Source organism: Scyliorhinus canicula, chromosome 16 (genome assembly GCF_902713615.1).
Source record: "Scyliorhinus canicula chromosome 16, sScyCan1.1, whole genome shotgun sequence".
NCBI lineage: Eukaryota > Metazoa > Chordata > Chondrichthyes > Carcharhiniformes > Scyliorhinidae > Scyliorhinus > Scyliorhinus canicula.
Window position 1 is genome coordinate 114,954,010 of NC_052161.1, and position 25,979 is coordinate 114,979,988.

Below are 25,979 nucleotides of genomic sequence, written 5' to 3' on the forward strand. Positions count from 1 at the left end.
ACTGTGGGAGGAAACCAGAGCACCCAGAGAATATCCACGCAGACACGGGGAGAACGTGCAGACTCCGCACAGACAGTGACCCAAGCCAGGAATCGAACCTGGGACACTGGAGCTGTGAAGCAAACTATGCTACAGTGCTGCCCAAAACAATACTGCATTGTAGTATACTTGTTATATACTGGCCCAATAATCCAGAGAATGTAACTATGAATCCCAGGTGCCACTATGAGAGCTTGAATTCAATTTAAATTTGCATACAACTAGAAATTAAAAGTTGGTATACATAAAAATGACCAAGAAGATTGCCATTTAAAACAAATAACCTGCTATCCTTACCTGGTATGGTCTAGATGTGAATCCATCCTTGCACGACGTGTTGCCTTTTAATGTCCTCTAAAGTGACCTAGCAGGTTACTCAGTTGCATAAAACCAGAGAAACTGTGGATGGGCAATAAATGTCAGTTTGCCCAAAATGCCCAAGCCGTGAAAATTAATATTTTTAAAATGTGGAATTCTTCTAGTGTCATAGTCAAGCATTTCTAAATGAGATCTATCAGGGACCAGATACTCCCTTTAATGTGGTATATTAAGCACCCCTGATTAAGGGTAACATGGGGTAGAATGCAATTTGAATCTCCATTTAGCACATCCCAAATATGTGTTCCCAAATGAGCTTTAGCATGAGTATCCACATAACATTGAGCACATTCAAGCCTCTTAAATATATCTCTCCCAACCTAGGCATTCAAGTGGCGCAGGAATGGGACCGGCTGCATAAATTAAATCTGGCCCGGCTTGTAGACAAAATGAAAGACGATTTTCGGAGGTGGGACGTGCTTCCGTTGTCATTAGCTGGGAGGGTGCAGACGGTGAAGATGACGGTCCTCCCGAGATTCCTGTTCGTGTTTCAATGTCTCCCCATCTTTATTCCGCGATCATTTTTTAAATGGGTCATCAAAGTGATCTCTGGCTTTGTTTGGACGGGCAAGATCCCGCGGGTAATGAAGGTAATGCTTGAGCGGAGTCGGGGAGAGGGCCGGCTGGTGCTGCCAAATTTTAATAACTATTACTGGGCGGCGAATATAGCCATGACCAGGAAGTGGGTGGTGGGGGAGGGGTCAGCATGGGAGCGTATGGAGGCGGCTTCATGCAAGGGCACCAGTTTTGGGGTGTTGGAAACTGCGTCTCTGCTGTTCCCGCTGGCATGGTACTCCACCAGCCCCGTGGTGGTGGCGGCCCTGAGAGTCTGGGGGCAATGGAGGAGACATGTGGGAGCAGAGGAAGCATTGGTCTGGTCCCCAATATGGCGGAGAGCAGGGATTGAGAGGATAGGGGATATGTTTATCGAGGGGAGCTTTCCGAGTATGAGGGCGCTGGAGGAGAAGTTTGGGTTGGCGAGGGGAAACAAATTCAGGTATCTGCAGGTGCGGGACTTCCTACGTAAACAAGTATCAACATCCCCACTCCTACCGCTAAGGGGGATTCAGGACAGGGTAGTTTCCAGAGGGTGGGTAGGACATTTACAAGGAACTTATGGGGTCAGAGGAGATGCAGACTGAGGAGCTGAAGCGCAAGTGGGAGGAGGAGCTGGGGGGAGAGATAGAGGATGGTCTATGGGCGGACGCATTGAATAGAGTCAATGCGTCTGCAACATGTGCCAGGCTCAATTTAAGGTCGTTCACCAGGCTCACATGACAGTGGCCCTGATGGGCAGATTCTTTGGGGTGGAAGACAGGTGCGCAAAGTGTGCGGGAGGACCAGCGAACCATGTCCACATGTTTTGGGCATGTCCGAAGCTTAGGGGATTTTGACAGGGATTTGCAGATGTCATGTCCATGGTGTTAAAAACAAGGGTGGCGCTGAGTCCAGAGGTGGTGGTTTTCGGGGTGTCGGAAGACCCGGGAATCGAGGAGGAGAAAGAAGCAGACGTTCTGGCCTTTGCTTCTCTGGTAGCCCGGAGACGGATACTATTAGCTTGGAGGGACTCAAAGCCCCCAAAGTCGGAGACCTGGCTATTGGACATGGCTAGCTTTCTCTGTTTGGAGAAAATCAAGTTCGCCTTGAGAGGGTCACTGTTCGGGTTCGCCCGGAGGTGGCAACCGTTCGTTGACATCATTGCGGAAAATTAATCGTCAGCAGAAGGGGGGGGGGGGGGGGGGGGGGGATTAGTTTAGCTTAGAGTAGGGGGTTAATAAAGGTGGGACCTGTGAGGGAGGGAGATGGCTTTTGCACTATGTTTATAGTTTCATGTACATTGTTTATTGTGTTGTTATAATACCAAAAAAACCTCAATAAAATGTTTATTTAAAACATGTTTATCTCCCCCAGCTACATTCCTTGGCGCCAATCTTTGAAGAATCCATCCAACTATTTTTTAATTCCCAATCATCCTGAGTGCTACATTGTGTGCGATAGTAAATCTGTGTTGAGAACTCATTGCATGTAGATTCCACAAAGCCAGCTTAAAGAGACTTTTAATTCCTTCAGTTAGGGCTGAATTCAAACCCAACTTTCAAAAAAGGACTTGTATTTACATAGTGCCTTTCATGAGCACTGGACATCACAAACTGTTTTATACCAATGAAGTACAGTACTGTCGTCACTGTTGTGATATAGGAAAGACAGTCACCTGAAATACATATGGCAAGGTCCCGCAAAAGGCAGTGTGATAATAATCAGAGCATCTGTTTTTGTGATGCCAATTGTGGGCTAGATATTGGCCAAGACACCGGGGATAACTCTCCAGCTCTTCTTTGAAATAGTGCTGAGGGATATTTTACGTCCACATTGAGGGAGCAGCCGGGAGCCGAAGAACTGGCCCTTCGGCCCTCCAAGTCTGTACCAGTCATCATACCAACCTTGGCTAAAACCCTCAGCACTTCCTTCCTTGTGCCGTATCACTCTGTACCCATCCTATCCATGTATTTGTCAAGATGCCATTAATGCATCTGCTGCCACAACCTCCCCTGGCAATGGGTTCCAGGCACTCACCACCCTCTGCGTACAAAAACTGCCTCGCACATCAGTTTAACATCTTATTTTTAAGCCGGTACCTCGAACAGTCCAGCACACCCTGTGAACTGCATTAGAAAGTCAGCTTTGATTTCTGTGCTCAAGTCCTGGAGTGAGACTTGAACCCACAACCTTCTAACTCCAGGCGAGAGTGCGACAAATTCAGTCATAACTGACATAGGAAGCAGAAATGAAAGAACAATCTGTATGGAGAATTACTGCACCACTCAATCCCTATGTTTCATATTGGTGAACATTAAAGTCAATGTTTATATTATTAATTCATGGGATGTGAACATCGCAGGGTAGGCCAGCATTTATTGCTCATCCCTAATTGTCCTTGAGAAGGTGTTGGTGAGCTGCCTTCTTGAACTCCTGCAGTCCATGTGGTATAGGTACATCCACAGTGCTGTTAGGAAGAGAGTTCCAGAATTTTGACTCAAAGACAGTAGAACAGCAATATATTTCCAAGTCAAGATAATGAATGGCTTGGAGGGAAAGTTCCAGGTAGTTGTTATGGCATGACCGATGGTAAGTGTCAGGCTGCCCAAATCCCAAAGGGAAACTTGGAACAAGCTGCCTCAACAGTTTTGCAATTTGTATATTATGAGGAGGTACCTGAAGTCAAGAAAAATGAACTTCAGACCACTTGTGATGATTGTAAATATTAAATTTAAACATTTTTTAAAACAAAGAAGGAAGAAAAGAACAATTAAAACACAAGGTAAGCTTTACACAGCTAACTGTACTTTTACAAGCATTTCTGAAAAATGTTTGGCTTAAATAAACTCGGAGCTAAATCTCTTTTTGAAGGCAACAGTCCTCAATTTTTTTTAATCTATAAAAATTTCAGTACTATAACAACCCATGCACTGCTGTTCTCAGGGAAATGTTATGCCAATGTTTCCTTCTCTCTTATTCAAGATTGAGACCACAGTTTGTTTCCATAACCTTGCTGACACAAGCACATTTCTTTGAGGGTGGTGGCAACTGTTATTCAGAGGTCTATCTCCAGCACACAAGACCTCATAACCAAACTCTAATAATCTTCAATCTTTAAAACTTTCCCCCTTTGAACTTCTGCTTTATTGTTTTTACAGTCCTTTAAAAAGTATTTTTTCCCACACGACCCATCTTTCATGGTACTTTATGGGTTAATGTTTTATAAAACTTAACTTACTCCTTTGTCTCACCCATTTATGATCTCCTAATTGGATATATTTTTTTAAATACAACAATTAACTTTAAATCTCTTATCTGCCTAATATAATTTCAATTCAATTTGCCCCTGGCAGTCCGTTTATTCCCACTTCAACTACTTTCTTTTGATGTTTTGACCCTCACAGTCTAAGTGCCTTCAGTTTAATTAGACCAGCCGCACTCTTACTTATTCACACACCGCCTGTTTCACATTATATGAGTGATATTGAAATAAAATTCAGAAATCAGTTTTTTCCCCACATGTGGTGGTGTGCCCATGTGTCTGTCCTTGTTCTTCCTAGATGGTAGCGGTTGTGGGTTTGGAAGAAACCTTGGTGAATTGCTGTTGTGCACACTGCTTCCCCTGTGCCAGTGGTGGAGGGAGTGTTTGTTTAAGGCAATGAATGGTTTGCAATTTTACAAAGGGTAGCCTGCCCTCTCCCCAGCTGAAGACCAACTGGCAGATAGAGGGCTGCATATCCCGCCTGTCCTATGAGGAGTGAAAATCTCGTCACCAATCAACACTAGATTAAGCACTAAATGGCTGGGGGGCTGCTATGATCAGCAGGGATGTATTTCCCATCTACTCTTTGGGTGCTGGGGCAGGAGAACCTGCCATCTGAAAGAGCTTGCCCCGTGTGGTGAATGATAGTTGAGATTAGAAATGGGTGAGCTGTGACATCTGCCTCATTCAAGTAACTTACTGATTTTCAATGACATCGCTGCTACAGGATAGAAGACTTGTTCAGTAAGATATTAAAGAACTTTTTCACCGGTGGAATGGCACCTCAAGAAAAGCACCTTCAGGAGAGGATTTTGTGTAGGGCCAAGAAAGCTAATGTCATAAAGAATTTGAATAACTTATCTGTAGAAGTCCCAATGCTTCCTAAAGAATATTTTGTTATGTCAAACCAATGGTATAATGGTCTGACAATGTCACCTAATGGTCATGGCATAAGTTTTGAATGGGGGTCTGGAAAGGGACTCCAGCGTGGGTTCCTCAAATCACAAAATTTTTGGACTATTTCCCATCTGTATACTGATGAAAATGTTTTCGATAGTCATATCATGCTTTCCCTTTGGATCAGAGACACTGTCCTTCAGAATTGAGGTGGGTCCCTACAAAAGAAAGTTTGAAAACTACTGAGTTGTGTCAGCGCCACTAGTGGAGATATTTAACAGCTGCTCTATGATGTCACTGCCATTGTGATGTGGGCCTCAGTGGAAATATGATTTTATTTCCACTGGTATTTCCTTGCACAAGTGATGCTAATCAAATCGGTAGAATATTTATGGCTATTTTCACCAATTTGACATGGTTCCAGTGGAAATAATGAAAACAACCAGAATTGGCTGAGAAAAGGTGCGTACGAGTGACAAGGGAGTCCCCATAGGGAAGAGTAAGGGTGGGGGGGGGGGGGGGAATGTTAACTTAGGTTTGTTCCTTTTCTTTAAAAACAAAACACATTCTTTGTCCCAACACTCTTTATTTCCCGAAGTTGTTGACTTGCTGGTGTTTCTATCCAAAGTTGCAAGTTGTTCGACTTTTTGTAAAGGAGGAAACCGGTCATAAATTGTGACCGGTCACAAACCAGTGAGGTAGCAAAGAGCAAGTTTGCGTCTTGCAAAGGAATTTTGAAGATTTCAGGATTATTGCCTGTATGAATCAAGTTGGTGAAGACAGATTTAATATATCAATCATACGCATCAATGAGTGACTACGTTGATGGTGCGGAAAAGAGAACTTTACTTCAAAAGACATGAGGAAAGCTTGGGAGCAATGGTAGGGAGGAATATCCAGATGGAAAGACCATAAGACATAGGAACAGAATTAGGCCACTCGACCCATCGAGTCTGCTCCGCCATTCAATCATGGCTGATATTTTCTCATCCTCATTCTCCTGCCTTCTCCCCATAACCCCTGATCCCCTTATTAATCATAAACCTATCTATCTCTGTTTTAAAGACACTGAATTGGCCTCCACAGCGGTCTGCGGCAAAGAGTTCCACAGATTCACCACCCTCTGGCTGAAGAAATTCCTCCTCATCTCTGTTTTAAAGAATCATCCCTTTAGTCTGAGATGGTGTCCTCTGGTTCTAGTTTTTCCTACAAGTGGAAACATCCTCTCCATGTCCACACTATCCAGGCCTCGTAGTATCTTGTAAGTTTCAATAAGATCCCCAACTCATCCTTCTAAACTCCAACAAGTACAGACCCAGAGTCCTCAAATGTTGCTCATACGACAAGATCTTCATTCCAGGGATCATTTTTGTGAACCTCCTCTGGACCCTTTCCAAGGCCAGCACATCCTTCCTTAGATACGGGCCCCAAAACTGCTCACAGTACTCCAAATGGGGTCTGACCAGAGCCTTCCACAGCCTCAGAAGCACATCCCTGATCTTGTATTCTAGCCCTCTTGACATGAATGCCAACATTGCATTTGCCTTCTTAACTGCAACTTAATGGCAACTGAACCTGCCATTAACCTTAAGAGAATCGTGAACAAGGACTCCCAAGTCCCTTTGTGCTTCTGATTTCTGAAGCATTTCCCCATTTAGAAAATAGTCTATGCCTAAATTCCTCCTTTCAAAGTGCATAACCTCACACTTTTCCACATTTTATTTCATTTACCACTTCATGGCCACTCTCCTAGCTTGTCCAAGTCCTTCTGCAGCCCCCTTGCTTCCTCAATACTACCTGCCCCTCTACAGATCTTTGTATCATCTGCAAACTTAGCAACAGTGCCTCACTACCTTCTTCCAGATCATTAATGAATACTGTGAAAAGTTGTGGTCCTAGCACAGACCCCTGAGGCACACCACTAGTCACCAGCTGCCATCGTGAAACAGACCCCTTTATCCCCATTCTCTGCCAGTCAGCCAATTCTCTATCCATGCCAGGATCTTACCCTTAACACCATATGCTTTTAACTTTTTTTGTAAATTTAGAGTACTCAATTTTTTTCCCAATTAAGGGGCAATTTAGCATGGCTAATCCACCTACCCCGCACATCTTTGGGTTGTGGAGGCGAAACCCACGCAAACACGGGGAGAATGTGCATACTCCACACGGACTGTGACCCAGAGTCGGGATCGAACCTGGGATCTCAGCGCCGTGAGGCAGCAGTGCTACCCACTGCACCACCGGGCTGCTTGGCTTTTAACTTATTTAACAGTCTCCTATGCGGTGCCTTGTCAAAGGCCTTCTGGAAATCTAAATAAATCATGTCCACTGGTTCTCCTTTATCTAACTTCCTTGTTGCCTCCTCAAAGAACTCAGATTTGTCAGACACGACCTCCCTTTGACAAAGCAGTGCTGACTCAGTCCACCGTTACCATGCACTTCCAAGTACTTTGCGATCTCATCTTTAATAACAGACTCTGAAATCTTACCAATGATCGAAGTCAGGCTAACCGGCCTATAATTTCCCGTCTTCTGCCTCCCTCCCTTCTTAAACAGTGGTGTTACATTAGCCACCTTCCAGTCCTCTGGGACCCTTCCTGCCTCCAGTGATTCCTGAAAGGTTATCACTAATGCCACCACAATTTCCTCAGCTATCTCTTTTAGAACCCTGGGGTGTAGTCCATCCAGTCCAGGTGACTTATCCACCTTCAGACCTTTCAGTTTCACCAAAACCATCTTCTTAATGGTCACTGCACTCACCTCTGCCCCCTGGTTCTCTTGGAGCCTTCCACCGTGAAGACTGATGCAAAGTAACTATTCAGAGTTTACTATTGGAGAAGAATCTTCTCTCAACCTAATTGATAATTATGTCCTTGCAGACAAAGGTAAATAAGGCATTGGCGGAATTTGAGCTTGTGTAAAGTGGGGAGGAAAGGAAAGCAGAGCTAAAGATGAAAGGAAATTAAAAGAAAAATCAGTTAAGAATAGGACTACTGTGAAGAACAGGTGTAACCTATTAAAGAGCAAATATATGAATGCTTGAATATATCGCAACAAGAGGACTGAACTACTATGATAATTATTTACCATCCCATTGTTAGACGAGTACAACGTACAAATGATTAGATTGTTCAAAAAGGATAAACTAAATGGTTGGGCTCGAAATGTCAATTAGGAAAATAGCCGGTATAGGTGTCTTAGTACTAGCAATCATCAACGTCCATCACGAAGATGCTAAGTGTTTTCATTATGATAGCAAAGACCTAGTGGGATAGAACATAAAACTATTTCAGGAAATCTGATTTCCCCAAAACATAGCAGATCCTAGAAGTACCACTCACCATTGATACATTTGCATAGTTTCCCTTCTGCATCTGCTGCTGCTTTGCACAGTTTCAGAAACATTCAGAAAAGTATTATCCTGTAGAAATGCAGCTTTAATGTCAATTGATACATGTTAAATATTTATTTTCAGCTGTGGGGAGGTCCTGGATAGCATTTGCATCACCTAGTTTCTCTTCAAAATCCCTGGCAATTAGCCTTGCTAATAGTCCCAACATCAATCATTTGTACACATCCACCAATGTGATAAAGCTGCTTGCCCCTTGTTTGATACCTCAGAATACACAACATACTCTTTCATTTCTAGCTGTCTAATTTCCTTTCATAATAAAAGCAGGAAATGTTGGAAATATTCAGCAAGTCACACAGCATCTAGTTAACCTTTCGGATCAATGATGTTTCAGGAGGATATTCCTCAGGAGCTTTATTACTGACACAAACACCTGAGGTGGAAGGTGCCTCAATAACTTCTGTCAGCTGCTTAGAGTCAGAGATTTAATTATGATTAATCATGAAGAATAAACCGTCACAATTTGGTTGCCATGTTTAATAAGTATAGTCATACCATCATGACTCATTAATTTGCCAGGGCTTTTTATTCCCTATGGCGCCTTCTTTTATAATATACCAAATCTGAATTAAATTCAATCTCAGATAATTTTTTAAAAATACAAATTTAGAGTATCCAATTATTTTTGTCTAATTAAGGGGCAATTCAGTGTGGCCAATCCACCTATGCTGCACATCTTTGGGTTGTGGGGGTGGGACCCACGGAGACATGGGAAGAATGTGCAAACTCCACATAAACAGTGGCCGGGGAGGCGATCTCAGATAATCTTGTATGATGCTTCAGTGCTCTACGAGTTTTATCTGAGAACCCGACAGTGATAAAAGCCCATTTTCTACTGTCTTTTGAGCAAGAGCATTATTGGATAACACGCAAGGCAGTTTGTCATTTCGCCCATGGACTATATAGTCCAACCACCTGGAGTGAATTATTTGCATTTCTTTATTATATTCCTTGTAAGGTTTAATTTGTACCTTTTCATAGAATGCAGACAACAGTACAGATTGTTCGCTGCAAGGTATTTCAGTACTTACATCATGGCTTACTCCAGCTACGAGCAATTGCTAATTTATTTTGTAATTTCAGTTTGTTGTCTTCACAAAACCTAAAGTGAGCAATACTTATCTGACCGTAACCTTGTATCAATCCTCATCATTGGGTGAACCAAAATAAAATTTAACCAATCTGTTCTACATACTGCCAACGTATAAGCATTACCTAGTACAGTACAGATAAAGGAGTCTACAACTAATACATTTGACACAGGATTATAACTCCTATGACTAAAAAATGCTCTGGTTCATCATTATCTTCATTATCTTATGTTTTCTTTGACATGTTCATTATGAGGATCCTACCCCTTTGCTTTGAGTAGTTCACCACCTTATTATAATTAAAGTCACATTTGACGCACCCATTGAGGAGATTAAACAGTTTGGGCTTATACTCGCTGGAGTTTAGAAGGATGAGAGGAAATCTGATCGAAGTGTATAAAATACTAAATGGGATTGATAAAGTAAATGTAGACCAAATTTTCCCTCGTGTGGGGAAATCTAGAACGAGAGTTCATGGGTATAGGGTGAGAGGCAGTAGATTTAGAACTGAGATGAGGAAGAACTACTTCTCGCAGAGGGTGGTGAATTTGTGGAACTCGCTGCCCCATAGTGCGGTGGAATCTGAGTCATCAAATGGTTTCAAGAAAGATAAATATACTTTTGATTTAAAAAATGGGTTAAAGGGGCAGCAGGTGGAGAGGTGAATTTGAGACCAGGAAGAGATCAGCCATGATCTGATTGGTGGAGCAAGCTCGAAGGGCTGAATTGCCTACTTCTCCTAATTCCTATGGTCCTAGTAACTGTTCCTTGAGCATTCCTGTAAATCATTGGCTGATTATTCATGATCCAATTCAGTTTTCTGCTGTGGCAGTCAAATCTGTGAAAGGTGCTTTAATCCTTATTCTACTTGTCTTCCATTGTATTGACACCTATGTCCATTATTTGGAGCAATTATTGAGCTCATTCTTTGATTACCACAGAATGTGCCTCTTATTCCATGTAGGCTATGTAGGCTAAAGGAAATCACAGCCCCCTAGGAAATTTTTCAAGGCTGCAAGCATCTGTTCAAACAGTAGCCTGTCCATTCAGACACCTTAGTAGAATCCAACACTTCAAACACTGGTACTGATCCAGGGATTCTCAAATTTAATTTATTAAATCTTTTACCTCTCTTCATATGACATCCTCGATTGTACCAAGGTTGCTAATCATAGCTTTCAACATATAGACTGATAGAATCCATACAGTGTGGAAGGAGGCCATTTGGCCCATTGAGTCCGCACCAACCCTCCAAAAGAGTATCTCTATCTCTGACAGTACTTTTTAATTGGACATAACCCATACCTAGTAGCCACTCTCTGCTATCTTCCATCCACATTCTTTTCTGCCTTTCTGGTGCCTTTTTCCCTTCAATGTAACCTTCTGTGATGTTAACAAACATTGCCACTGGGTTCACTTGCCTGTGTTGAAAAATGATGGCTTTCTTTTGGCAGTGAATTTCATGATAGTATGGTCACCTGTTTTTAAAAATCTATTAAAGCCTGACCATGGTTTTAGGCATTTAGCAGCTCACCTTCCTTAGAAACTTCATTTCAATGCTCAATGTCTAAACTTTCACCATGATCTAAGTGACGAGCATACAGTTCACAAAAAATATTTTTGTGGGGTTGTAAGAAATGTCCACATATCCACTTATTCTTCCACTAGTCATATGATTCAGAATCCCAAGAACATCAGAGGGTAATAATATAATAAAAGCAAATTACTGCAAATATTGGAGGACTGAAATAAAACAGAAAATGATGGAAAATCGCGTCAGGTCTGGCAGCATCTGTAGAGAGAGAGTAACTTGGGATCACCTTTCAAGTCCAGTGTGATCCATTTTTGGAACTGAAGAGAGATAGGAATATTATGGGTTTTATGCTGTTGAAAAGAGGAGAGGGGCAGGTGGGACAAAAAAGAAAGTCCGGGAAAGGTTAGAGAGAAGGAAAGATCAAAGATGATAGTATTAAAGACACAAAGCTTTGTCAAAGTAGGTATTAATAGGGGTCATAGCCTGACAATTTACACTTCCTGTTATTTTCCACAATGGCTACTATGATTGTAGTTTTCAGTCTGAATTCTTGGGCTGGATTCTCCCCTACCTGGCGGGGCGGGGAGTCCCGGCGGGATGGAGTGGAGTGAACCACTCGGGCGTCGGGCCGCCCCAAAGGTGCGGATTTCTCCGCATCTTTGGGGCCAAGCCCTCACCTTGAGGGGCTAGGCCCGTGCCGGAGTGGTTCCCGTCCCGCCGGCTGGCGTGGAAGGCCTTTGGCGCCACTTCGGCCGGCGGAAGTCCGCGCATGCGCCGGAGCGTCAGCGGCTGCTATGTCATCCATGCGCAGGGGAGGGGTTCACTTCCGCGTCGGCCATCGCGAAGGCGATAGCCAATGCGGAAGGGAAAGAGTGCCCCCATAGTACAGGCCCACCCGTGGAGTGGTGGGCCCTGATTGCGTGCGAGGCCACTGTGGGGGCACCCCCCAGGGCTAGATCGCCCCTCCCCCCCCCCCCCCCCAGGACCCCGGAGCCCGTCCGCGCCGCCAGTCCCGCCGGTAAGGGAGGTGGTTTGATTCACGCTGGCGGGAGAGGCATTACAGCAGCGGGGCTTCAGCCCATCGTGGGCCGGAGAATCGTCGTCCGGGGGGGGGGGGGGGGGGGGGGGCGCCGGCCGGCGTGGCGCAATTCCCACCCCCGCCGAATATCCGGTGCCAGAGAATTTGGCGGCCGGCGGGGGCTGGATTCACGCCGGCACCCCTGCGATTCTCCGACCCGGCGGTGTGGTTGGAGAATCCAGCCCCTGGTTTCAAATTTTCCAACCTTCACCTTTTAAGCAACCATCCTGGGGTACAGTATTATACTTCAGATAGAATTGGAGCCAGCAAGTACTTATTACAAACATGCACCTCTTCACTCGATAACCCACAGATCAATCCATTTATTTATAATTTGTAATTATCTTGTGTCCCTTATCTCTTATCTCCCCCACTCTCTCTTCTTTCTCGCTCTCTCTCGCTCTCTCTCTCTCTCTCTCTCTCTCTCTCTCTCTCCTGACTCTTTTGTATTCTTATCTCCCTCTTTGATTCAATACATGTTTATTGTAAGGTCTTACACTGTTTTATGTTGTATATGAATAGGTTGAAAGCCTTCAAAGAATCCTGCCAATAGAGGAACAGCCACTCAGTAGTCCACCAGTGAAAATGGATCAGCTGCAACAAGACATCAAGGTAAATACTGGAAATGACTTGAGCAAGTTTGAGTTTATATAATGTCTGCTGTTTGAAAGACTGTTTTTCCCCCTGTTGTTAAATTGCCTGTTTGGTGCAGGGCTCCTGTGTCATGACATGGTTAGGTAACAATTTATGGGCTCTTTGCAAAAGAGTCCAACTGGTTGGGATAGCAAGAAGGATGGCTGGTGGGCTCAGCACGGAGCTGGGCAGCTGGTGGGATCAACATGGGGATGGATGGCTGGTGGGCTCAGCACGGAGCTGGGTGGCTGGTGGGTTCAGCATGGAGCTGGGCAACTGGTGGGTTCAGCATGGAGCTGGGTGACTGGTGGGTTCAGCATGGAGCTGGGCGACTGGTGGGTTCAGCATGGAGCTTGCCTGCTGGTGGGTTCAGTATGGAGCTGGGCTGCTGGTGGGTTCAGCATGGAGCTGGGCGACTGGTGGGTTCAGCATGGAGCTGGGCGACTGGTGGGTTCAGCATGGAGCTTGGCTGCTGGTGGGTTCAGTATGGAGCTGGGCGCCTGGTGGGTTCAGTATGGAGCTGGGCGACTGGTGGGTTCAGCATGGAGCTGGGCTGCTGGTGGGTTCAGCATGGAGCTGGGCTGCTGGTGGGTTCAGCATGGAGCTGGGCTGCTGGTGGGTTCAGCATGGAGCTGGGCTGCTGGTGGGTTCAGCATGGAGCTGGGCTGCTGGTGGGCTCAGCACGGAGCTGGGCGACTGGTGGGCTCTGCACAGAGGTGGGCAACTGGTGGGCTCAGCGTGGAAGTGGGCAGCCACGGGCTCACCACTGAGGTGGGCAACCCACGAGGTCAGCACAGAGGTGCACTGAGGACGGCTGGCAGGCTCAGGAGGGCGGTGGTGGGCTCAGGAGGGTGGCGCGGGGCTCAGGAGGGACTTTTGTTGGTTTAAGTGGATGGTGTGCTCAACATCGGGGTGGGTGGCTGGTGTGCTTTTCATTGAGTGGCTCTACTATTGGCTTGATTTTGGAATTTGGTTGCTTCATGAACTACGTATGGACATAGTGAGTTCATTGTGGAGTTTGCAGGCTAGCCAGCTGAGTGTGGAGGTAGGATGTCTGCTGGAGTCACTGTGGAATTGAGGTAGCTGATCAGCACATTGCAAAAATAATGGTTAGTTACTGAGCTCGGCCTGAATTTGGGTTGCTTTACATGTTGAGGAGTAGTTGAAAATATCCTGTATAATGTAATAAGTGTAATCTTCAATCACAGCACTAAATCTTACCTCAGAATTTATTGAGCCAAGTCTTTATCATTCAGTAATTTAAAACAAAAAAATGCTGAATTCTGATGACAGGTCATCTCAACGTGAAAGATTCTCTCCATAAATACTGCTTGATCTATTGAGTATTCCCAGCACTTACTTATGTATATTTCAGATTTCCAACATCCACAGTATTTTTCTTTGTCCTTGTCATTTATTAATGGTTGCTGCCTCACTTCATGGTTTCCTTAACCTTTCCTTGCTCCACCTCAGAGGGAATCAGCTCAAGAGATGGGTTCCCAGCAACAACCAGTAAAAGAATTTCCAGTGCCAGCTGTTCGTCAGAAGAAAAAGACCTATACATCTACACGTTCAGTTGGTAAGGTAAGAGGTGAAGTAAACCTGCTCTCCTGCATGGCTCAGTGTATAGCTGGAAGGTCTGGTATGGCATTGAGTTGTACAGACAAAATATAGGATATTTTCAACTACTCCTCAACATGTGCAGGAAAGTCGCAGGCTTAGTCCTTGGTCTTTGCTCAGTTAGGGTTACTACAATTCCCCTCAGTGTCCTTAACCTAACATTAAACATCTAGGCTCACACATAAGTAAAGGCCTTTAGGTGTAGTATCAATGGCTGCCACCTTCAAGTGACCATAAGGAAAAATGCGTTTAAAGGAAAAATATTGTCCAAAATATGACTCGATATCTAAGATGTATTAACTCCCTCTATGTTTATGTTTGTTAGCTGTTGTGGTACAGGATTGTAACAAACTGGAATGTTCTATAATAAGAGGCTAAAGCACTGATATTTTGCTCACTCACTTGGATTGGATTTGTTTATTGTCACGTGTAGTGAGGTACAGTGAAAAGTGTTCTACGTACAGTCCAGAGAGATCATTCCATACATGAATATACAATTTGAATACATAGACGCAGGCATTGGGTGAAGCATACAGGAATGTAGTATTACTCAGAGAAGATAGAACATAGAACAGTACAGCACAGAACAGGCCCTTCGGCCCTCAATGTTGTGCCGAGCAATGATCACCCTACTTAAACCCACATAACCCGTATAGCCGTAACCCAACAATCCCCCCATTAACCTTACACTACGGGCAATTTAGCATGGCCAATCCACCTGACCCGCACATCTTTGGGCTGTGGGAGGAAACCGGAGCACCCGGAGGAAACCCACGCACACACGGGGAGGACGTGCAGACTCCACACAGACAGTGACCCAGCCGGGAATCGAACCTGGGACCCTGGAGCTGTGAAGCATTGATGCTAACCACCATGCTACCGTGAGGCCCAACAGTGAAAGAAGCAACCGTTGTGATTCTGAAGGGAGAGGTAGCAGTGATAATATAATGATAATCGATTATTGTCACAAGTAGGCTTCAATGAAGTTACTGTGAAAAGCCCCTAGTAACCACATCCGGCACCTGTTCGGGGAGGCCGGTACGGGAATTGAACCCGCGCTGCTGGTCTTGTTCTGTATTACAAGCCAGCTGTTTAGCCCACTGTGCTAACTCAGCCCCTGTGTCAAGAGATCAGATCATTCCATAGAAGGGTGGTTTAGGAATCTGGTAACAACGGGGAAGAAGCTGTTTTTGAATCTGTTATTGCGTGTTCTCAGACTTTTAAAATCTCCTGCCCGATGGAAGAAGTTGGAAGAGTGAGTAAGCCGGGTGGGAGGGGTCTTTGATTATCCTGCCCGCTTTCCCAAGGCAGGGAGAGGTGAAGACAGAGTCAATGGATGGGAGGTGGGTTCACATGATGGACTGGGCTGTGTTCACAACTCTCTGAAGTTTCTTAGTTTTGGGCCGAGCAGTTGCCATACCAGGCTGTGATGTAGCCAGACAGGATGCTTTCTATGGTGCATCTATAAACGTTGGTAAGAGTCAATGTGAACATGCTGAATTTCCTTAGTTTCCTGAGAGGGTATAGGCACTGTTGTGCTTTCTTGGTCGTAGCTTTGACATGGGTGGACCAGGACAGATTGTTGGTAATGTGCACACTTAGGAACTTGAAGCTGTCAATCATCTCCACCATGGCACCATTGATGCAGACGGGGGTGTGTATAATAGTTTGCTTCCTGAAGCCAATGACCCCCGTAGACTGGGTTGCCACTCCGTCAGGGGAAATGACAGACACCCTCTCCTGCAGGTGTTCAATCTCCTTTACCTCAGTGGCTTTTCTGAAACCACGAGGAATGCTGTGACCGATGATCCTGCCAGGTCATTAACGGAGGTCATGCTTTTTCCCAACAGTCGAGTCTGGCTGGCCCCTGTATCCTACAGTATTACTACAGATTTATACACCTCGCCCTGGGAAATATGGCCACACTTCCTTGGGGTACAAAATCTTGGTAACTCTCAGGGATTTGTTTAACCTTGTCCATACTCTTTGGGGTGTTCCTATGGCGGATTACAACCATAGTCAGAGCCATGGCCTGAGCTGCTATGCTCTCTGACTGATTCCCATTCTGGGTATATGGGCCCCGATAAATTCCACTAGTTTTCCCCATAGCCTCCAGCAGTTGGCTCAGTCGTGCCCTAACTTTTGGCAGTCAAAAGACAGAGGTTTCTTGGCCTCACTTTTAATTTCAGCACCACCTTTCCGTCTTGAAGAAGACTCCCAGAATGTCCCACTCTCCCATGGGTGCTGTTTCCTACTTTTGGGCTGGCCATTTTACTGCCATGGAAGGGTGGATCCAATGGCACTGGTTGGCACTGCTGCCTCAAAACACCAGGGGTCCACGATCAATTCCGGCCTTGGGTGACTCTGTGTAGTTTGCATATTCTCCCCGTGGCTGCATGGGTTTCCTCCGGGTGCTCTGGTTTCCTCCCAAAGTCCAAAGATGTGCAGGTTAGGTGGATCGGCTATGTTAAATTGCCCTTTGATGTACAGGTTAGATGGGGCTTTGGGGATCCGGCAGGAGAGTGGGTCTTGGTACGGTGTTCTTTCAGAGGGTCGGTGTAGATTCAATTGGCCGCATGGGCTCCTTCTCCACTGTAGGGATTCTATAATTCGAACCATTCGAGAACGATAAAGAAGGCCGCGATCTCTGCTTCATCAAACTTGGGGATTAAATGAATGAACTAGGTTGCCTCAACCCTCAAGTCTGAGCTACTGGTGTCTTCAAGAAATATAGCGGGATTCTTTCTCCTTCGAGCTGTTTTAGTTAAAACTCTTGTGTGTGACCACGGGGAGCCTCCCCGTGTGTGCGTGGGTTTCCTCCGGGTGCTCCGGTTTCCTCCCACAGTCCAAAGATGTGCGGGTTAGGTGGATTGGCCATGCTAAATTGCCCGTAGTGTCCTAAAAAGTAAGGTTAAGGGGGGGGGGTTGTTGGGTTACGGGTATAGGGTGGATATGTGGGTTTGAGTAGGGTGATCATTGCTCGGCACAACATCGAGGGCCGAAGGGCCTGTTCTGTGCTGTACTGTTCTATGTTCTACGTTCTTTTCTATTTCCACTTCTCCAATTCTAATCTCTCTGCTGCTGTGCTATCAGTTTCATCGTGCTTCATTTTCACCTGCAGACAATCGGCCATCCCTTTTAACATTTCAGATTTTCTGGCTTTCAGCTGAAATTCTAATCCTAAATGCCTCGCTATCCCTTTAACTGTTCAAGGTACAACATTCTTAAATCCTTAAAGTGTCTCTGGTTTTGCTGGAGAAGTACTGGCATCACGTGGAATTTTTAGTTTAATTGTACTGACTCAAGAAAGCCTTTGTGCAGTTTATTAAAATTGGTTTTAAATGGAACAATTTACTTTCCTCACTCTTAATTCGTTTGTTCATCTATAGGAACAAATTCTGGACACTAAACTCAAATTATTGTCCTCTGTGAGAACTTCCTGGGCATGACGAGCCCCAAATTCTGTTCACATCCCGGATGAGCATTCCAATTTGTTGCGACCTCCCCCAGACGAGGTTTCCCAAAGTCCAGATGAGACCCCTTGATTTGTCATCTTCGGCTGGGATGATCCCAAATTTTTGCAAACCATGGTGAGAAAGGATGAACCGTCTCCCTTTCTTTATTCAACCCCCTCTGTTGGTAGCAACAGGATTGAACCTAAAAAGGATTTATTTTTGTGGATCCCTTTTCCAAAAGCTGATATTTATGTTTTAAAAGAAACCAATTTCACACGGCTCTCTTGAGTTAAGGATAGAGTGAGTTTCCTAACTACTAAAAGGCAAGCAAAAAATGGTAAAACACATGCATATACATTCATACAAATTAGAAGTTAGGTTAGGTGGATTGGCCATGCTAAATTGCCCGTAGTGTCCTATTAAAAGTAAGGTTAAGGGGGGGGGGTTGTTGGGTTACGGGTATAGGGTGGATACGTGGGTTTGAGTAGGGTGATCATGGCTCGGCACAACATTGAGGGCCTGTTCTGTGCTGTACTGTTCTATGTTCTATGTTCTAAGTGAGAATTGAGTCCAAAGTAAGTAAATACAAAAAAATGGTAAACAGAAGAACAGTCCTTTACTCGCGAGGAGTAGATACTGAAGCACTGCAGCTGTTATAATTCAACATTCCAGTAAATTTAGCTTCAGCAGGCCAATAGTCAGTTCTGAGTTTCCCACAGAGTTCACTTCAGCAGGCAAGTAAGTTGGTGTTTTGATTCCAGTGTTCTGTAGTTGTGCCGAAAAGCCTCCCCGTTCTGTTTTCAGCTGCAAATCTTTTGCTGACTGATTTCCATAGTCAGAGAGAGAGGGCGAGAGACCTGTAAATAAAGCTATTTTGCAGGGGCACTGAGTGTGCTTGCTGGCTTTTTCTTCTGTTCAACTTCCAGTACTTGGTATCATAGAATCATAGAACACACAGATACTGGTACAACATTTCAGCTGGCTTTTAACCCATTCTTTGTTTATTCCGTCTGAGAAAGTGAATCCACAATTCGATCAAGGTATTACTCACGAATAGTAATCAGTTTCTGGATGCCTTAGAAGTTCCTTGCCTGGGAACAGGGAGGAGTTCCATTGTCTCTTGCAACATCACTCTACAGCAATTCAGCCAGTAACTGACATTACATCTTCAGCCATCTTGTATGTGCTTTTAAATAACTCAAAAGTTATTATTTAAAGTCCAATATTTCCAGATGTAATTCTGTGTTTTTTTCCCCTGTCATCGTGACACTGTATAACTGGCATCAAAAGTGTACCATCTGAGGTATGACGGGTATAGAATTACAAACTATCACTGTATTGCTCCATAAGATTCTTGATCCTGTATTATAGCCTATGCATGCCTATTCAATGAGTTTGTTACTATGGCTTTTATAAATAGTGTTGTAGAGTACAAGAATAAAGCAGGAAGTTGCATAGAATATTGATTGAGCTGTATTTCTAATATTGTATGCAATTAAGGTTGCAGGATTATAAAAAGGGCAATGAAGCAAGTGAAAACAGATTCACCATTATGATGCTCAGGATGTGAGACCATAATTATGCGAGGAGACTACCTCCAATTGTAACTTAACACACTTGCCAAGCGCAGTGTATGTTCAAGATGGGAACCCGAATTAGACCCTATCTGATATTTTGGCTTCTTTGAAGTCATCAGCATCAAGTTGGGTCGAATGTAAATCAAGGGACCAAATTGATTCACCCTGTTCTCATTGGGCAACTATAGGAGTGGAGAACGGTAAAAGGAGATTTAACAGATTTTTTTTAGCTATGAAGGGCTTTAATGGCATCAATGGAGAAAGACTTTCTTTCATTCATTAGTCAGTGAGAGCAAGCATCCATTTGGAAATGTCACTTAAATGGTGAAGAGAGAGATTAAGAGAAATTTCTGAACGTAGACGGTTGTTAGAATCGGGAAGATTTTGCACTTAAACAGTGATTGAGGCAGAGACTGTTTATCTTTTTGGATACAATTGAGTGAATACTTAAAACATATGAGGAAATGGGTATGGATAAAGAGTGGAGAAGTAGTATTAGCTTTGGATTAACCCAGCACGATCAGCAGAATTGGCTTAATTTGAACTTGTAGCAATATGGTTCAGTGTTTACTATAATTAACAACCCAACCTTCCTTTACCCCAGGACTCCGCTTCCCTTGACTTCGAGCAGGATTCATGGCACTCAGATTCGGCCCATGACTCTCAGCGTCCAAAAGTAGAGGAACTCCACAAAAGGTACATTAGCAGATCATGAATTTTGGGCACTTGTGTTGGCTCAGTAATTTTCCTCTCCCAAACAAGGCTTTGTTTTTGGCTCATCCTGTCCTCAAAACAGTTTGTCTGAAATGTAATTTGATCCTACCTGCTGTGGAATATCAAAGCCCCTGCGTTGTGTGGTTTGACCCAGTTATTGTCAGACAGGCAAACAGGCTAGAACTGATGAAAGGATTACTGAGGACAGATGTCAGAAAGATTTTTCCACAAACAATGATCAACATATGAACCAGATAGGGTACAGTAGATAAAAAGCATAAACTGACAAGTCAATTGGATCATCTTCTTCTTCAGCGATGACTCGCTAACGAGTATGACTGTTCTCCTAAGAAGCTCCATGTTACTGGTCACGGGTTCTGTAGGTTTATGCATGGCTGATGAGCCCAATCCTAGAGCCGGATCTTCTGACCACAGATAGATGAACCTGCTGAATGCACTTTTCCGGCCAGATTGGGGACGGAACAAGCTATGTTTTCTTGCCGTTACCCATGGAGAATGAGCAGAGTGGATCCTGAAGAGGGCTGCTCAGTCATGAAGAAAGCTGCCAAATGCTCTCCTACTCCTATTCCAAGAGTGAGATGACTGAAACAAACTCCACTGCCTACATGCTGGTCCGAAGCTAGGGACTTCTAAATCTCACGGTCCTGTCCCTGTCACCGCCCGCTAATCGCCACAGGGCTTGTCTGTGTGAGGGGTGTGCTGGTCTCCTCTAGGTGGACGCCTGGTGCGGGACATCTTTTAACGTGGGGGTGCCATTGCACATCTGCAGACACACTGTCCTCAACAGAGGGTAAGTCCAGTTCCAGTGGAAGGGAACCTCAACGACTGGGGATCTCCCAACTGCTGCAGCCTTCATCCCACCATCACAGCCGTTGATACCATATAAATATCTTCCACCTGAGCTACCGTTAAAGACTTGTTTTGGATTGCACTTTTGCTGGTTCCTCCCGTCCGACATAGCGTTGTGGGTGACCCTACCAAGAGCTTAAGATTCCTGACGGCATTGCAATTGGATCACAAGATCAAGAAATGTCAATATTTGTGTGGGTGGATAAGCTAAGTAAATCAAACATCTCCTGCATCTTGATCAGTCTGTAAGTGCAATAATCCTTGCCCCAACCCTCCATTCCAGGTAATCTGTGGGAGAATCGTGAAGAAGATTCTAATACTATTGCCTTAGATTATTATCATGTGAATCTCTTCCACAATATCAACAATTTCCCCTGCGCTTGAGTCCTATATCCTTTCCTGATGCTTCCAGTTTTCCTTGAGTTTCACTCAGACAAACTCCAAGGATGGAACAGTATCTTTTGGGAAAGGATCATAACGTGGGTCCTATTGCAGCACGATGTGTGATAACATTGCAATTTGCAAACCTTTCACTCAGCAATGACAATTTGCCAGAATAAATTGATCACATATTTCTGAGTCCATGCATTTGATTCAGCACTCCTTTGTAGTTTTGAGCACATAATCGAGGCTGATGATTAAGCACAGTACCTAGGGAGTGTTCAATTGTACAAATGCCATCCTTCAGATGGGATATTTAACTGCCTTTGCATGCTAGTGGTTGGGGTGGATGTTTAAAACTCAAGATTTTTCAAATAGCATAGTTTTCTCTCCACACCCGATCAAACATCCCTTCCTCAATCTACATCACCAAGAATGGATTGATTGGGTCATTAATTTCATGGTAGTTTCTATGATCTAGGAGTATGCTGGATGCTGTGTTTTCCTAAATAATCGCAGTCAATGCATTTCATAGTAATACATTCTATTGAGAAGCACTTTGAAAGGTTTCTAAGATGTGATGGGGTGCTATGTGAATTCCAGTCTTTCTTAAATGTCGTTGTTATATATCTTTTAGTGGCAAAGGTTTTTAACCCAGTAGAGGCGTGTTTCTCAGATTCCATTCCTGATGTTGGCGGGCATCGTAGAATTGTGTGGAAAATTAACTCTGGTTCTCCACCTTGGTCATAATTCAGTGACCACTGCTGCAAAGTGCATGCATGTAAATTCTTGGTGGGAATAAGATCAGACTTGGCTGATCCCGCCAGTTGAATGCATTGTCGATATTCCGTGAGGTATTTAATGATCTCGTCTGATGGCTGGAGAGCTGACGAGAACTTTATGAAGCTTCCTATGGGGAAGGTCTGTCAGAATTGTTGCCTGCAGCCAGCCTTCCCTGGCACCAAGTACCCTAGAAAATCTCCACCTGGCATCCTTCCACTCAATTAAATGCTGCCCTCACCTCCAAACTGACTTTGGGAGGGCATTAAATTCCACCCTCTGTCGATAAAATCACACATAAAGAAAGGTCACTTGGTGGAGATTTCTGTGTCACATGTGAATCATTCCTAAAGCAAGAATGAACACCTTTAGAAGAAGAATCATGAATTTTTGAAAATGCCAAGGCAGAACATTGTCATCTGCTTTATGTTCTAGGTGCCACCATGAGATTAATCGGCTCGACACCAAGAACCATGATTTGCAGCGTAGACTGCACAAGCTGCAACAGGAACTCGAAGATGTAGTGATAAGGAATGAGACACTTGAGTCTGCTATAGAAGAATACCAGAATCGCTCTAAAGATGACAGGCACAGCACTGATTGTGAGAAGGAATTACTGAAAGCCAAGGTTAGTCTATTCAAGAAAAAAAGACACAAACCTTGTTCTCTCTTGATTTAACTGTAATAGTCTTGAGTGAGACAGTGTTATTACTGGGTGTATCTGTAACTCCCACTCTGCAGGCTGATAACATTTGCATCCTATGTCTGACCACTTGGAACAAAGAACAATACAGCACAGCAACAGGCCCTTTAACCCTCCAAGCCTGTACCGGTCATGATACCAACCTTTGCCACAACCCTCAGCACTTCCCAGTGCCGTATCCCTTTATACCCATCCTATCCATGTGTTTGTCAAGATGCCGTTAATGTATCTGCTTCTATAACCTCCCCGGGCAACGCGTTCCACCCTCTGCATCAAATACCTGCCTCGCACATCTCCTCTAAACTTTGCCCCATGGACCTTAAACCTATGTTCCCTGGTGACTGACCCCTCCACCCTGGGAAAGAGTGCCTGCCCATCCACTCTATCCATGCCCCTCACAATCTTGTAGACCGTTATTAGGTCAGCCCTCAACCTCCGTCTTTCTAATGAAAACAGTCCAAGTCTATTACAAGACCATAAGACATAGGAGCAGAATTAGGCCACTCGGCCCATTGAGTCTACTCCGCCATTCAATCATGGCTGATAGTTTCTCATCCCCATTCTCCTGCCTTCTCCCCATAATGCCTGATCCCCTTATTAATCAAGAACCTATCTATCTCTGTCTTAAAGACACTCAGTGATTTGGCCTCCACAGCCTTCTGCAGTAAAAAGTTCCACAGATTCATCACCCTCTGGCTGAAGAAATTCCTCTTATCTCAGTTTTAAAGGATCGTTCCTTTGGTCTGAGATGGTGGCCTCTGGTTCTAGTTTTTCCTACAAGTGGAAACATCTTCTCCACGTCCACTCTGTCCAGGCCTCGCAGTATCCTGTAAGTTTCAATAAGATCCCCCCTCATCCTTCTAAACTCCACCAAGTACAGACCCAGAGTCCTTAACCGTTCCTCATATGACAAGTTCTTCATTCCAGGGATCATTCTTGTGAACCTCCTCTGGACCCTTTCCAGTGCCAGCATATCCTTCCTTAAATATGGGGCCCAACTCCGAGGTTGATGAGGCTGTTTAGCACAGGGCTAAATTGCTGGCTTTGAAAGCAGACCAAGGCAGGTCAGCAGCACAGTTCAATTCCCGTAACAGCCTCCCCGAACAGGCGCTGGAATGTGGCGACTAGGGGCTTTTCACAGTAACTTCATTTGAAGCCTACTTGTGACAATAAGCGATTTTAGGGGCTGGTTTAGCACACTGGGCTAAATCGCTGGCTTTTAAAGCAGACCAAGGCAGGCCAGCAGCACGGTTCAATTCCCGTACCAGCCTCCCCGAACAGGCACCAGAACGTGGCGACTAGGGGCTTTTGACAGTAACTTCATTGAAGCCTACTCCTGACGAGCGATTTTCATTTTCATTTTTCATTTCAAAACTGCTCACAATACTCCAAATGGGGTCTGATACAGCCTCAGAAGTACATCCCTGGTCTTGTATTCTCGCCCTCTTGACATGAATGCTAACATTGCATTTGCCTTCTTAACTGCCGACTGAACCTGCCATTAACCTTAAGAGAATCATGAACAAGGACTCCCAAGTCCCTTTGTGCTTCTGATTTCCGAAACATTTCCCCATTTAGAAAATAGTCTCTGCCTAAATTCCTCCTTTCAAAGTGCAAAACCTCACACTTTTCCACATTGTATTTCATTTGCCACTTCATTGCCCACTCTCCTGGCTTGTCCAAATCCTTCTGCAGCCCTCTTGCTTCCTCAATACTACCTGTCCCTCTACAGATCTTTGTATCATCTGCAAACTTAGCTACATTGCTTTCAGTTCCTTCTTCCAGATCGTTTATGTATATTGTGAAAAGTTGTGGTCCCAGCACACACTCTTCACATAGCTAGCACCCTCCAGACCAGGCAACATCCTGGTAAATCTCCTCTGCACCCTCTACAAAGCCTCCACATCCATCTGGTAGTGTGGCGACCAGAATTGTGCGCAATATTCCAAGTGCGGCCTTACCAAGGTTTTATACAACTGCAGCATGACTTGCCATTTTTTATACTCGATGCCCCATCCAATGAACGCAGGCATTCCGTATGCTTTCTTAACTACCGTGGGCTTTTCACAGTAACTTAATTGAAGACTACTTATGACCAGAAGCGATTATTATTATTATCCACGTGTGTTGCTACCTTCAAAGATCTGTGGACTAGCATGCCCAGATCTCTCTGACTTTCTATATTCCTGAGAGTTTTGCCATTTACAGTATATTTCCCCTCTATGTTGGACCTACCAAAATGCATTACCTCACATTTGTCTGGATTAAACTCCATTAGCCATTTCTCTGCCCAAGTCTCCAAACTATCTCTGTCCTGCTGTATCCCCTGACAATCCTCAACACTATCTGCACTCCACCATCTTGGTGTCATCCGCAAACTTACTAATCAGACCAGCTACGTTTTCTTCCAAATCGTTTATGTATTCTACAAACAACAGAGGCCCCAGCACAGATCCCTGCAGAACACAACTAGTCACAACCATCCATTCAGAAAAACACCCTTCTTCTTTTACTTGCCTTCTGTGACCGAGCCAGTTCTGCATCCAAATAGGATACTTTTTAAATTTGCATCTGTATTGAACATAATTTTCTCATGCCAACTTTTCTTCTATTATTAACTAGAATCTACTATCCTCTGGTACCTTGCCGAATGTACTGTTCCTCATATGTGAAACTGGACTGTGAATGTTAGTTGCATGTTAAACCACAGAGGATTCTGAAGACAGGGAGTGAGATGGAATTAAGAAAGTGGTTGTTTGGAAAATAATCCCAGAGGGCAAGAATCTAACAATTGAAACATTGCTCACCAAAGGTTAATGGTATATAGGATGACTAGTAATGCAGAGTCAGCAATGTAGATAGTATAGAAAGCAGAGGATCGATGCAGCACAAGTTGCGGTAATGCTGAAATAGCTGGAGCAAGGCTGGGATGGATTTGAAAACGAGAAGAAAGAAACCTGAAGCTGATTCACTGGGGAACAGGAAGATCATTGCATTGATTGCCAAAATTATTTG

The 25,979-nt window shown here is 44.4% G+C and overlaps 1 protein-coding gene across 13 annotated transcripts in view; it reads left to right on the top strand.

Moving 5' to 3' along the window:
- The window catches only part of ccdc30 (coiled-coil domain containing 30), a 200,159-nt gene that overhangs the window by 94,332 nt on the left and 79,848 nt on the right, over positions 1-25,979 (top strand). For 12 of the 13 annotated variants that reach the window (XM_038773500.1, XM_038773501.1, XM_038773502.1 and 9 more), the window contains 4 exons: positions 12,754-12,843; positions 14,338-14,448; positions 20,121-20,212; positions 22,697-22,889. In XM_038773500.1, the coding sequence (XP_038629428.1) occupies positions 12,754-12,843; positions 14,338-14,448; positions 20,121-20,212; positions 22,697-22,889 (486 nt within the window). The remainder of the gene's footprint in view (positions 1-12,753; positions 12,844-14,337; positions 14,449-20,120; positions 20,213-22,696; positions 22,890-25,979) is intronic. The other variant, XM_038773507.1, reaches the window with a different exon arrangement.